We start from the raw sequence: 13,299 nt of genomic DNA, 5'->3' as shown, positions 1-13,299 counted from the left end.
ATATGAGTTTTATCTTAATAACTATAATAATCTATGAATCTAAACCAGACAAACGTGGAAAATATAAATGAAAATGTAAAAGATGGAAAATCAACTTTATATTTGAATAGTACTATCATAAAATTTAAAAACCTTTAAGATGAACAATAACTGTTGTGTGGTGGATCATTAAGAAAGACTACATTTAAAATAAAATATATAACATTTAATATCTGTGGCGTGGAGGATCATTAAGAAAGAATACATTTAAAATAAAATATATAACTTTTAATATCTGTGGCGTGGAGGATCATTAAAGAATACATTTAAAATGATATAAATTTCAATATATGTGGTGTGGAGGATCATTAAGAAAGACTACATTTAAAATAATATATATACATTTTAATATATGTGGCGTTGAGGATCATTAAGAAAGAACACATTTAAAATTATATAAATTTAAATATATGTGTCGTGGAGGATCATTGAGAAAGAATACATTATACTGTATATGTGTAACAGTTGTGTGTATCTTCACCGTCATGTAAATTGTTCGCTGAAGTGTAAATCCTGAAAAACAACAGTCGCAGCAGCAGGAAGTTATGTTGTTGTCTTCACATTAAGTTGATGTTCGAGAAAGATGGAAAGAGCTTGTATTCTTATCTTCTCCTGTCTTGGTAAGTCTATTTTCTGTTCTTTTAAACAAAAAAAAGGGATTAAATCCTCACATCTGGAGTCATTTATGCAGAGAGAATGAAGTTCATTTTCCAGTCTTTCACAGAACAAGGAATACAAAATTGTATTATTTACAAAATAACAACGATCGCATGCTTTGACAACAAAACAGTTTAAATAAAGGTCCTGTGAAATAGTTGATTGAAAATGTAATCAAATAAAAAACAAACAGAAGAAAGAATGTGTTGCAACGTAGCCTTGTGTTAATCCGGGTTTTCAAGCTTGATCACACAAAATGTTTTAACAGTTGAAGTCGTGAGCTGAACACAAGGTTATTTTAACTGGAGCGTCTTCGCCAAAATGATCAATAATTAGTAATTATAAGTCCATGTGTGATCATTGACATCCATTGTCTCCGTTTCTTGTATTAAATACTGACTTCTTTAATGGGTAGTTTGACATATGTTTATTTAAAATCCTTCAACAACGAATGACAGGCACATATCTAAACTAACTTACAGTAGTATCAAGGTAGTAAATTCATGAATCATGTGGATAATACATGCACAGTTATCATCGAATAAAACTTTATTTAATGCACAGTTCAAACTAAAAATTGCAACACAAAGTAGCTAATGGAGTGAAAAGAGGGAGGAACTCATGGTAAAAGAGAAAAGGAGAAGTGTATTTAAAGTGCACACAATCACACAACAGGAAGTGAGAAGGCAGTGGTGCAATAAATACAAGAACATATTCAAATCTGATATAGTCTAGTGGGGCTGTGGCGGCCATTTTGCAACCATAACAATGGTCGGGATCAACATTTATTGACTTTATTTAAAAGTTTCTATTTTAACTTGATATGTTTATCGGACCATTGGGTTTAGATTATTCTATTCTGCTCTCAATTTCAATTCTTCTGCAGTTTGGTGCGTCCACTGCGCGGTGACTCTGGAAGTGGACCGGCCCTGGCTCCGAGTGCCCGTCGGACTCCCTGCGGTGCTGGAATGTTGCTTCCGGGGCGACGTGGAGACGCTCACGCCCACGTGGCACAGGAGGCTTCAGTCCAACGGAACCTCGGACCGTCAGGACATCTCCGAGCTCGGGAACTTCAGACGAAAGTCACGAGACACGTCATGTTACGTCCTCAGTCTGGTCTCGGTCCAGTTGAACGATTCCGGACTGTACCAGTGTTTGCTCAGTGGCATGAACGTCTTCACGCCTGGTACTTACCTGCAGGTCTACGGTGAGTCTAGACAGTATAATCATAAACGGTTGTTAACAAACAAACAACATAGTTTACGTAAGCACTACATCTTATATGATCTGATCCAGCCTTACACCCCAGCTCGGGCTCTGAGGTCTGTGGATCAGAATCAACTGATGGTTCCTGAACACGGTTCAGGACCAGAGGAGAGAAATCCTTCCAGACTGTTGCTCCTAAGCTTTGGAACGATCTTCCTCTCTCTCTGTGTTTGATGATCTACTGACTCCTTTAAGAAACATCTTAAGACCTTTTTATTTGTTCAGGCTTTTCCTTGATTTTCTGGAACTCCTGTTGTGTTCTCAGTATTATCTTGACCTTTAAAGTATATACTTTATTGAGTATTGTTTTGATTGTTTAAGCGCTTTGTGACCCTGGTCTGGAAAAGCGCTATATAAATAAAAATTACTTACTTACTTATATATGTTAACTTATATGTTAATCTTTGTATCCTTTGTCTTTGTTATTTTTCTTTGATTAATGTTCTTTATATTTAGACTTAGATTGTTTCATCTTGTTCTTTCTCTTTATTTCTCTTTGTTCTTGTTCTTATTTTATTTGGATTTATTTTTTATGAAAAATTGCTGTATTGCTGTGTCTAATTGGAAAAAAAAACAATTTCCTGAAGGAGACCTCCTGAGGGATCAATAAAGTTCTACCTAACCTAAAATCTATACAGGGTTATAATAAAGATATATTCTAAAGGTTAAAATAAAGATTATATTAAGTGCTGCAAAATTATCTTAGATAAATAATCAACTTGAAAAAGGTCACGAGGATCAATCTTTTTTTTTTTCTGTGACTGATGTAGGTCACCAGATGGTTATGGTGTTAGTAAAATAACAAAAACTAAAATAAGATAATCCTGCTGTAGGTGTTGCTGATGGATCAACCTTTTTACACAATTTCACATTCCTAAAGTGACGTTTCGGGGATTAATGGTCTGCTTTAGTGCACATGAAAACCAGAACAATAACTTCACTTGTTAAGATTTACTCATGACGTTATTCTTTCGCTCCTAATAGCCCAGTTATGTAAACGACCTGTAATGAGATCAGGTTAAATCCTGTTGTTGAGTTTTCAGATTTTTAAATGTTATTTTTCTCTGCCCAAACACTCGCTCCACGAGGTTTTAAAATGTATTTTCATACATTTTCATTATTACACTATGAGCACATGCATTTTTTAAAAATTATTTAACTATTTATCTTGAATAAACAAGTCATATAATCCTGTTTAATTCAATGTTTGCTTTTTTAACACAAGACTATTCAAGATAAACAGGCCCAGAGGAAGAGATGACTTTGCACTCCTGAGGCGCCACTTTATGTTTTCCATTCAAACCATCGCTTCGCTATACAAAACTTGAATTGGAAAACAAGATTCTGAGACTCTTGCTGTGTCTCAAATCGCATACTTCTCTTAGTATACTAGAAGTTAGTATGCATCAGGATAGTGTACATACTTACTAGTACACACATTCTCCACAGATAGTATGTCTCAAATCAAACACTGCTGCTACACACTAACAGGAAATGACGAAACAGCTTCTTCTTATACTACTATTTAACGATGGTTGCAACCAACTGTTAGAACGCTATCGCCACCTGCTGGCAGCACGTTTTGCAAGTTTGGAAAAAAGAAATAAAGAAAAAATATGAGAATCGAAATATTGGCGAGATATTTAAGCTGGTATCAGCACCGAAGACGTGTTTATCCTCCTACTGCTGCGGAAAATACACCTGTAAGTATATGAATATATATATATATATATGACGTAACTTCCGTTTACAACGTCACTAAGATGGAGCCGTTTAGGGTAGATAGTGTCCATCGAACCATACTCAGTTTTGTGGGCGTTTTAGTGACAATTGAGTGTGCATGGTGCACTAAATTTCGCATACTAAGAATTGAGACGCACTTACGCACTAAAAATACTAACTTTGAGTACGCAAGTATGCAATTTGAGACACAACATCTTCCCGTGTCCCTCCAGTGCAGCAACAGCCATGTGGACCCATTAACCTTTGACCTTGTGTCCCCCCCAGAGCCGCTGCAAAAGACCATCAACATGAGCGAGACGGCTAAGAACGGGATCCTGATCACGGAGGGAATCTTGCTTCTGCTCTGTGTCTTGGTGCCTTCAGCCGCTCTGGTGTATAAGGTGAGAAGGTTCCCTGATCGATCACGGCATTAAAGTGTGATCGTATGAACTTTTCTATAGCAATACACATCGTTCTCATCGCAGGAAGATGCATAACTAATTTATTTTGTTCCTCTTTTAGTCCAAACAGCTTCATGAGATAGAGGTGAAAAAAGAGATGAGGCAGCAAGAAAACATCTACCAGGTGAGTTTGTTGTGAGTCACTCGAGGTGAGGTTCATAACTCAAAGTGTTTTTGTAGTGCTCACTGTATTTGTTCAGGCTTGTCCTTGATTTTCTGGAACTCCTGTTGTATTATCAGTTTTATCTTGACCTTTAAAGTATATACTTTATTTATTATTGTTTTGATTGTTTAAGCGCTTTGTGACCCTGGTCTGGAAAAGCGCTATATAAATACAAATTACTTACTTACTTACTTACATGTTCAGTCACGACTATTGCATGATTGTGACAAATGATGCAATTGGTTTTGAAAATGTTCCAATATTTAGGTTCAATTATTCAATAAAAATAAATGCAACCTTTCAGTAATTTAAATATTGAGTCCAATTATTAAAATAAATAAATTTAAATGTTTAAATGTTTAATTGAACCACTTAATTTTCTGATGGCTATGATCTATTTCCATAAAAACAGTCTAGTTTCAAGAAAAGTAGTAACATATGTTTAGAAATACATAAGAAAAACATATAAACACTGATCATTAGCAGCTGTGAAGTAGTAACACTGATCATTAGCAGCTGTGAATTATTAACACTGATCATTTGCAGCTGTGAAGTAGTAACACTGATCATTAGCAGCTGTGAATTATTAACACTGATCATTTGCAGCTGTGAAGTAGTAACACTGATCATTAGCAGCTGTGAAGTAGTAACACTGATCATTAGCAGCTGTGAAGTAGTAACACTGATCATTAGCAGCTGTGAATTATTAACACTGATCATTAGCAGCTGTGAAGTAGTAACACTGATCATTAGCAGCTGTGAAGTAGTAACACTGATCATTAGCAGCTGTGAAGTAGTAACACTGATCATTATCAGCTGTGAAGTAGTGCAGGGAGAGGCTGATACATGTCAACGTTGAATGTGAAAATGTTTAATGATTCTGTGGATTATTATCCAGGGACTGAACCTGGAAGACTGCAGCCCCGCATATGACCAGATCCAGAGTTCCAGAGCTGAGAGCCAGTACCAGGACGTCTGCAACGTGGTAGCACAGGAGGAGGTCCAGTTCGAGAAACCGTGAATCAAATGGACAGATTGAATCATTGAATGTTGGTTAGGAAAAAAACAACAAAAAACGAACAAAATGTGTTTCAAGTTTTGTGAACACATTTTTGAAGATTATTTCAATCTACCTGAAACAAATGTGGCCTAAAATGTTCTTTTTCAACATGTCATTTTTTTTAATTTTTTTTTTCAATATTGCTTTAGCTTTTTTCTCTTCTTCATATTTAACTAATACATCCATCCTTGTTTTTTTGGTACATTCTTTCACAATTAAAAAAAATGAACAAAATGTTTTTCAAGTTTTGTGAACACATTTTTGAAGATTATTTCAATCTACCTGAAACAAACGTGGCCTAAAATGTTCTTTTTCAACATGTCATTTTTATTTTTTTATTTTCAATTTTGCTTTGGCTTTTTCCTCTTGATTCCATATTTAATTAATACGTCCATCCTTGTTTTTGTTGGTACATTCTTTCAAATAAAACATAAATAAAAATGAACAAAATGCGTTTCAAGTTTTGTGAACACATTTTTTTTATTTTTTTTAATCTATTTTTTAAGAATCCCTTATTAGTCCCGCGAGGGGAAATTCGGTAGTTCTTTTTACAGCCATTCACACATTTGTGAAGATTATTTCAATCTACCTGAAACAAATGTGGCTTAAAATGTTCTTTTTCAACATGTAATTTTTATTTTCATTATTGCTTTAGCTTTTTCCTCTTTTTCATATTTAACTAATACGTCCATCCTTTGTTTTTTTTTGGTACATTCTTTCACAATAAAAAAAAAAAAACATTTTAATTTTGGGAGGATTTATTTATTTTTAAATTAATGTTTCACTCATGCTAACTTCAGAAAACAAACTCTTATTCTCACCAGATTTTATTTTCGTTGACGTGACTTTCATTGATAATAACCTGCCAACGTCGCCCTTGATTTTCCCAGCAATTCTATTGGCTACCATTCTTCCCTGACGCTTCTGATTGGCTGACGGGTCTCCCGAGGGGCGGGCTCTGTGGCCGCTAGCCAGGTATGAAGCGGGGAGAAACGTGAGGCGTAAACACTCTGAGAGCGAACATGGCGTCGAGTAAGAAGATCGCCGGGAGACCCGAGAAAACCGTCAACGGAAGACGCTCGTCTAGAAGCAAAGAGCTTCCTGTGGGTGAGTTCAGTCGGCGATGACGTCATGATGTCCTAGTTCCCTTTTTAGCGGCTCGTCTGTTGTCGCCGCTTGTTAGCAGCTAGCTTTAGCCGCTAGCTTCTGCGAGGACGTGCGTGTGGTTCTGTGCGTGTGCGCGCGTGTCTTCCATCTCCATAGCTACAAGCATCTTCCTCTTAAATAAACCTTTTTTTTTTATTCTTTTTTTTCCATTCAAACCTCAGCCACTGACGCTGTGAGGATCCACCTGCACAGGTATTGACAACAACAACAAAAAATAAAAAAGTAGATTCAGGATTTAATTCATGACGTGTTTATAACTGTGTGAACCTCGATTGTTGTGACGTCACCCCGGCACCTCGAGACGCTGCTGACGTCAGAGTGACGTCTGGGCTGTTACTGGTAGTGAGTGAGTAATTCCAGTGATGACTGTGGAGATGTTTCCAGAGCTTCCTTCTCTGCGTCAGTTTAGGGTGTGTGTTGATCTTAAGAGGGTCACCAGGTGGACCACCCTGGGCTGGTATGTTCAGTTTCTAGCACTTGTGACGGGTTCACAGTAAAGCACCAACTGTGATTCAGCATCGGTCAAAGGGGCCAAATTGCATCTTCTTTTAGTAAAATATTTGTTTCCAACTGACTTATAATCGCAAAAGTTAATGTGCTACTAATGTGTTTCTTAAACTTTACCTTGGACCTTTATTGTTCTCATCAGTATTGCTGTGGCTCAAATCGCATACTTGTGTACTCAAAGTTAGTATTTTTAGTGCGTAAGTGCGTCTCAATTCATAGTATGCGAAATTTAGTGCACCATGCACACTAAAATGTCACGACCACAAAACTATGGTATGGTTCTATGGACACTATCTACACTAAACGGCTCCATCCTAGTGAAGTTGTAAACAGAAGTTACCTCATATATATATATATGTGTATATGTGTATATATATATGTATATATGTGTGTATATATATGTATATATGTATATATGTATACGTGTATATATATATATATGTATATATATATATATATACGTATATGTATATATATATATATATATGTATATATATGTATATTTCAGCAGCAGTAGAAGGATGAGACGTCTTCGGTTCTGTTGAAAATTTGCGTACTAGTTAGTATGTAAACTATCCCGATGCGTACTAACTTCTAGTATACTAAGAGAAGGATGCGATTTGAGACACAGCATATGTGTCTGTTTTCACAAAACTCTCTTAATGGAATGTGATTAAGCTCCGCCCACTGAAAAATGTTTAGTTATTCTGGAGATGAAATCTCCTTTACCACAACCATACCCACACTGCTGTGATTGGTGAACAATCAAGGTTGTTGTCACCGCGTGTCATTTATCTTGGAAGTCTCTACCTCCAAGGGATTTGTTGTATAAACAAAGCGGGGCTTGATTACAGCTGTCATGGTATTGGACTCTGCTCCCGTAACCCTTTGTTCGCCTGTAATAATTCAGACGGGGGAGAACTTTATAAAGCAATAACAGTTAGTACGTACTTCAACTTGGAGAGGAAAATGTAGGTTTGCCGTGATACACACGATATCGGTTTTAGCCGATAACTATACCTATTGTACAAGATAAATGACACTAAATTGGAGTGTGTTGTTTAGTGTGACGCTGTGTGTTAGTGTGCCTGCTGTTGACCGATGCCCTTCAAGATGTCAAGACCAGCCTATACTGGATTTTTGTTTTTTTTTAAATTAAAAATGATTAATACATCTATAATATTTGATGGTTAGAATCGTTATTACCTATTTATGAAGGTGTCCTGTCACACAACTATTGCTGCAACGTCTCTTCTATCTGCATGAACCCTAAAAGGATAATGAATATATTTACATTTAAGTCCCGTAAAGATCAAGATGTTTACATCAATGAACTGCACTAAACCCAAACTAACCGTCCTCACTGATTACTTTCAGATCTATTCATGGTCAGACTCCTCCTTACATCACTGATCTGATCCAGCCTTACACCCCAGCTCGGGCTCTGAGGTCTGTGGATCAGAATCTACTGATGGTTCCACGCACATGGTTCAGGACCAGAGGAGAGAAATCCTTCCAGACTGTTGCTCCTAAGCTTTGGAACGATCTTCCTCTCTCTCTGTGTTTGATGATCTACTGACTCCTTTAAGAAACATCTTAAGACCTTTTTATTTGTTCAGGCTTTTCCTTGATTTTCCTGTTGTGTTATCAGTTTTATCTTGACCTTTAAAGTATATACTTTATTGAATATTGTTTTGATTGTTTAAGTGCTTTGTGACCCTGGTCTGGAAAAGTGCTATATAAATAACAATTACTTACTTACTTATGAAACTAATTCCTTCTTTGTTTTTACCTTGAATTTGTAATTTATAAATAAGACTGTGCTCAGTTTTATCTTTTTAGCAATTCACAAAAGCATGTTTTAAGGATCACTGTCTAACTAGTCGAGACTTGCCAGTTTAAAAGGCACAATCGTTCACTGTATTCGTTGCATCCAACCATTTCTTTTGTTAAATCAAAATGCTGATAACCTGAGCACTGCTCATAGTATTACCTTTCTTTTCCATCTCATTTAATTAAAGATTTGAAGGGAAGTCGGTGTGGCGGGAGGTGTGCAGACCCATTGTTGCGCGTTTCCTGTTGTTCATTTTAGGCGTGAGTGTGTATAAAGGTTGACGGTCTTAAGGGGTCCGTCCAACAACCATGTCACGAGGAAGTCCCCCGTGGCAGACTCTTCCTCTTACAAAAGACATACTTCATGTTGGCTCTTTTTAAAGCGCGCTCCTGGTAGACCACCACGATGGACTGCCAGCATATCCGGGGGCTCTATTGAACATAAATGGTTGGAATTATGCTTCTCCTTGAAACGTTATGTCATGTGCGGCTGTTAAATGAATCTATCTTTCTATCTTGAAATTGGGATGTTATACTTTGATTGCCTTGCGGCACATAAGGCCTTCACACAGCACTTCCATTTCTACCAGTCAGTTCTCACTTCAGACAATGATGTCCATCCTGCTTCCTTTCTTTCTTTCTCAACAGTAGGCTTCAAGGTGGTCTTTGGTCTTCCTTTTTCTTCTCTTCCCTTCTGGTGCCCATTGTCTGTGTATATAGATTGAAAGTAAGGGCGTGTTTTATTCATTCAGTACATGCAACAAGTTTCTTAAAATGCAAAGGTGGTTAAAATCCTGCCTTTGTCTAGGGGCACCTATCTGTACTGATGGTTCTGATGAAGAAGTATCGTCATTTTCTGGGCTCAGCTGAGTTTGATGACGCTTATTTACTTACTTAAAAATTATGTAAGGTTTCATTTAAACGTCTCAAAGCCACAGATTATACAGCAGAAGGTGTTAACTGGTGTGCCGTAAAAGGAAGACTTCACAAAGCTCCGTTATACCAGTGTTTTTCAACCTTTTTAGAGCCAAGGTACACTTTTTCCATTGAAAAAAATCACGAGGCACACCACCACCTTAAATGTTAAAAAATGGTAGTTCCCTTTTTACGACTGCACATCAACCAATCTGTCCAATAACCATTTGGTTGACATACAGAGCAGCCAATCTCAGCGCTCTTCTCTTTTATTTGCAGATAAATACATTGTTTTTGACTAATTAGGTAAATTTGATATTTTCCCATGGCACACCTGACGATCCCTCAAGGCACACTAGTGTGTCACAGCACAGTGGTTGAAAAACACAAGTATTTTGTTGAAGATTTTAAAACCCACATGTATTTTAATCAGAATTACGAAATAACAATATGCACACCGTTAACATATCTATAGTGCTATGAAGTAAAAGCCATGTTTATATTGCAGGATATCTCGTTTGAGGTAGACTTATATCATATTAAATTTCCATTAGTGAACAGTAGTTTACTGACAAGGTTCTTGAATACAAACACATTATTTAGTTACACATTATTAGGCGTTCTTAACTGGTATTAAGTGACATTTTTGTTCATTGTAGGAATACTGGGAAATATAGAGGACTGAACATCTTCGGCTGAGCTGATAAGAGACGCTAATACAAAGGACTAGTCATCAAGAATTTGGGAAATGAATGCCCAGAAGATACTGAACAGTTCATCAATGTCGTTTACTTCTTTGGACCGGCCTGTGGTTGTTCTGTTTTCAAAATGCAAACAAACAAATAACTAGGAAGGGTCCAGACCTGTGATTAATTACGATGTGCTACAATAAATCTGTGCTTTCTAGTCTTAAGATAAAGAACTGGAAGCTCATCATGTGGAGAAATATCAAGTTCTCCAAACTTGCTGTTGTTGCAGGATTTGTTCTCCTTCAAGAGACCTGGTTAAAAGATTTAGCTTTTGCAACTGGTGCAACTCCAACACTTCATTCATTTCTTCGTGAAGTGTGTTTGTACAGCAACGTGTCAAGCTCACCTGGACTCTGTCAAGTACATGCCGTGCAGATAGTGTAAATGATGCAAGGAAGATAACATGCAAGGTAGTTATGGCCTTAACACCCCTCAGTGTCTCATGTACGAGGGAATTATTTATTTTCTTGTAAATGGCTCCTTTATTTCTATAAGAATGATTTAAATGGTAACTTATTTTTGCGTTTGTTTGTTTTTTAGGAGCCACTACTGGTTTGCAGGTTTTTTTTAAATAACTTTTTTTTTTTTAATTTATACAAAGATAATTTTACATAAATGGTTGATTAATTAACCCTAGCGTTTGTGTACCGTAATTTCCGGACCATAGAGTGGATCTAAAAACCTAAACATAAACCGCACCAACTGAATTTAAAAAAAATGTTGTAATATGTGAGTATTTATAAATTAAATAAATGTTTTTTTTAATATAGCTTGTAACACGTCAGTAACATTGCTATATAAAACAAACAAAACAAAAATACCCAGCGTACCAGACCAGTTATTGTCCGTATCAGTTCATTTGTTTTTATAACCAATGAAAATGTATTTACTTTCAGAAAAAAGGGCAGTTGGCAATAGCGCCACCTCTAATCGCAAACTTATAAGTATGCGTTTTAAGAAAAATAAATAAATAACAATTCTGGTGTTTACTTTGCCTCTGCTCCAGCTTGCTCATACTTGTGGACTCGCCAATTTGTAGTTTATTTAATCTATTTATTGAGTTCCAGTTTAAATGACCCTCAAGTTGAATGTTTATTTGATTGTCCCTGTTATCTAGTACATGCCATGGTCTGCCAACTAGGTCTGAGGTGAGCTGTTTAGCCAAAAGCAAAACAGATCAACGTCACAGGAAAAGAGATGCTGGCTCACATCTGTGTCAGAACTCTGTGTGTGTTTTGAAATGAGGCGTACAGGGAAGGATCAGTAAAGGGGGGAAACAGCTCATTGCCTGTGGAGAGAAGTGAAAATGGCTGATGCTCGATGGCTGACGAGTGGGGTCGGCAGGAGGGAGGGACGCTGAGCCTGAACAAAAAACGGGAGTGCTATCTCTTCATTCCCTTTCCTGTCTCTCACTTTTTTTGTCTGTCTTCTCATTCTGTTGCTGCCTTTTTGGAAGAGAGGACACAGACCTCGACACAAACTTGAACTCGGATGCCGGTAAATGCATTTTTTCTGCTCTCTACTTTACCATTAGTTCTCTTTTCTTGTCATGTGTTGTCAGCTGTCAGCCCTTCTGGCTCTACCAGTATATCCACACACTTGTCTGTTGTTTGTTCTGTACAGTTGTACAATTTACATGTTGGGTAACAAACACATGAGCATTTGTGTCAAAAGAAATATTGGTTAGGACCCTTAAAATAACTTTAAAATACGTACATTATATATGTACAGTACAGGCCTAAAGTTTGGACACACCCTTTCATTCAATGTGTTTTCTTTACTTTCATGACTGTTTGGATTGTTGATTATCACTGAAGGCATCAAAACTGAATGAATACACGTGGAATACTGTACTATCATTGCAGAGTAATAGTGCTTTGAATGAGCCTATTAGGTGTTTCCAAACCTAAAAAAAACCCTTTTAAAAAGCGGGAGAATGGCTTGTACAGAAACTGGTACAATTTAAAATGAATGTACCTATTCCAGTAAAACCATTTAAAAAGTAGTGTCATATATTTGAAACAAGAATCCTTATGTTACCCGCCAGTCGGATATAATGCATTAAGTACACATTTTTATAAAATTACTCCAAAAACTAACATTGTCAGTCATTCAATAATGTATATTGTATCCACTGCACAATAATAAACAACCTTTTTCTATAAGTTGATTTGTCAAAAAACATGCAACTAAAATGTACAAATCATGTTATTAAATGTATGTTATAAATTATATATGGAAAAGTATGATGTAACATGACCAGGGAAATGTATATGACATTATTTTTTAATCAGATAAATAGTTGCATGTTTTTAAAAATAAAGGAAACCAAAAAGTGCTGTCGGTGCAGTCAAATCGCTCTACATCTTTACAGGAAGATATGTGGCCAGATAACAAACGTAATCCACGGCTTCGTTGAGTAGTATTATCATATCATCTGCTAATCCAGACATTCATATAGTGCTGTGTGTAATGCTTTGTTTACCCTGACGACAACGCCAGGTCAGTTTTGTTGGCTGACTGTCGACTGCTCTAATTAAGTAAATGGAGCTAGTTTGACTGACGCAGTCATGTACCGGCGCAACAAATGATGATATAATGCTTTGGTTGTTCTTTTATGCCGACGATCATCCCAATACTGCCAAAGGACATCGTCTTGTGTTCAGCCGAGACATGTTTATTTATGTCCACAACGCTTATCGTCTGAATAAATCGACAATTTGATCCTGGTTTCTTATTGCCTGGTTTGTACGGTTTAAT

At 36.7% G+C, this 13,299-nt stretch overlaps 2 protein-coding genes across 4 annotated transcripts in view; both read left to right on the top strand.

Annotated features, from left to right (window-relative positions):
* Positions 1 to 538: 538 nt before the first annotated feature.
* On the top strand, positions 539 to 5,812 carry cd79a (CD79a molecule, immunoglobulin-associated alpha). The gene is made up of 5 exons (XM_087805705.1): positions 539 to 659; positions 1,583 to 1,903; positions 3,970 to 4,085; positions 4,207 to 4,269; positions 5,207 to 5,812. Exons 1-5 carry the CDS (start codon positions 623 to 625, stop codon positions 5,327 to 5,329), a joined length of 660 nt encoding a protein of 219 aa, XP_087661831.1. The 5' UTR covers positions 539 to 622; the 3' UTR covers positions 5,330 to 5,812.
* Positions 5,813 to 6,338: 526 nt separating this feature from the next.
* lipeb (lipase, hormone-sensitive b) overlaps positions 6,339 to 13,299 on the top strand; it is a 31,155-nt gene continuing 24,194 nt past the window's right edge. For 2 of the 3 annotated variants that reach the window (XM_087805198.1, XM_087805197.1), the window contains exon 1: positions 6,339 to 6,475. In XM_087805198.1, the coding sequence (XP_087661324.1) occupies positions 6,391 to 6,475 (85 nt within the window). In that variant the 5' untranslated portion in view covers positions 6,339 to 6,390. Of the gene's footprint in view, positions 6,476 to 11,995; positions 12,037 to 13,299 lie in introns of those variants that run through there. The other variant, XM_087805200.1, reaches the window with a different exon arrangement.

The sequence above is a fragment of the Callionymus lyra genome, chromosome 13 (genome assembly GCF_982586985.1).
Source record: "Callionymus lyra chromosome 13, fCalLyr1.hap1.1, whole genome shotgun sequence".
Taxonomy (NCBI): Eukaryota; Metazoa; Chordata; class Actinopteri; order Syngnathiformes; family Callionymidae; genus Callionymus; species Callionymus lyra.
The sequence above is the reverse complement of the archived record's forward strand: the minus strand, read 5'-3'. Positions and strand labels throughout refer to the sequence as shown.

Bases quoted from the DNA above. Each gene is read 5' to 3' on its own strand.
- cd79a (XM_087805705.1), top strand. From the start codon at position 623: ATGGAAAGAGCTTGTATTCTTATCTTCTCCTGTCTTG. The intron at 660-1,582 runs GTAAGTCTATTT...ATTCTTCTGCAG, and splicing joins TCTTATCTTCTCCTGTCTTG to TTTGGTGCGTCCACTGCGCG. The intron at 1,904-3,969 runs GTGAGTCTAGAC...TGTCCCCCCCAG, and splicing joins TACTTACCTGCAGGTCTACG to AGCCGCTGCAAAAGACCATC.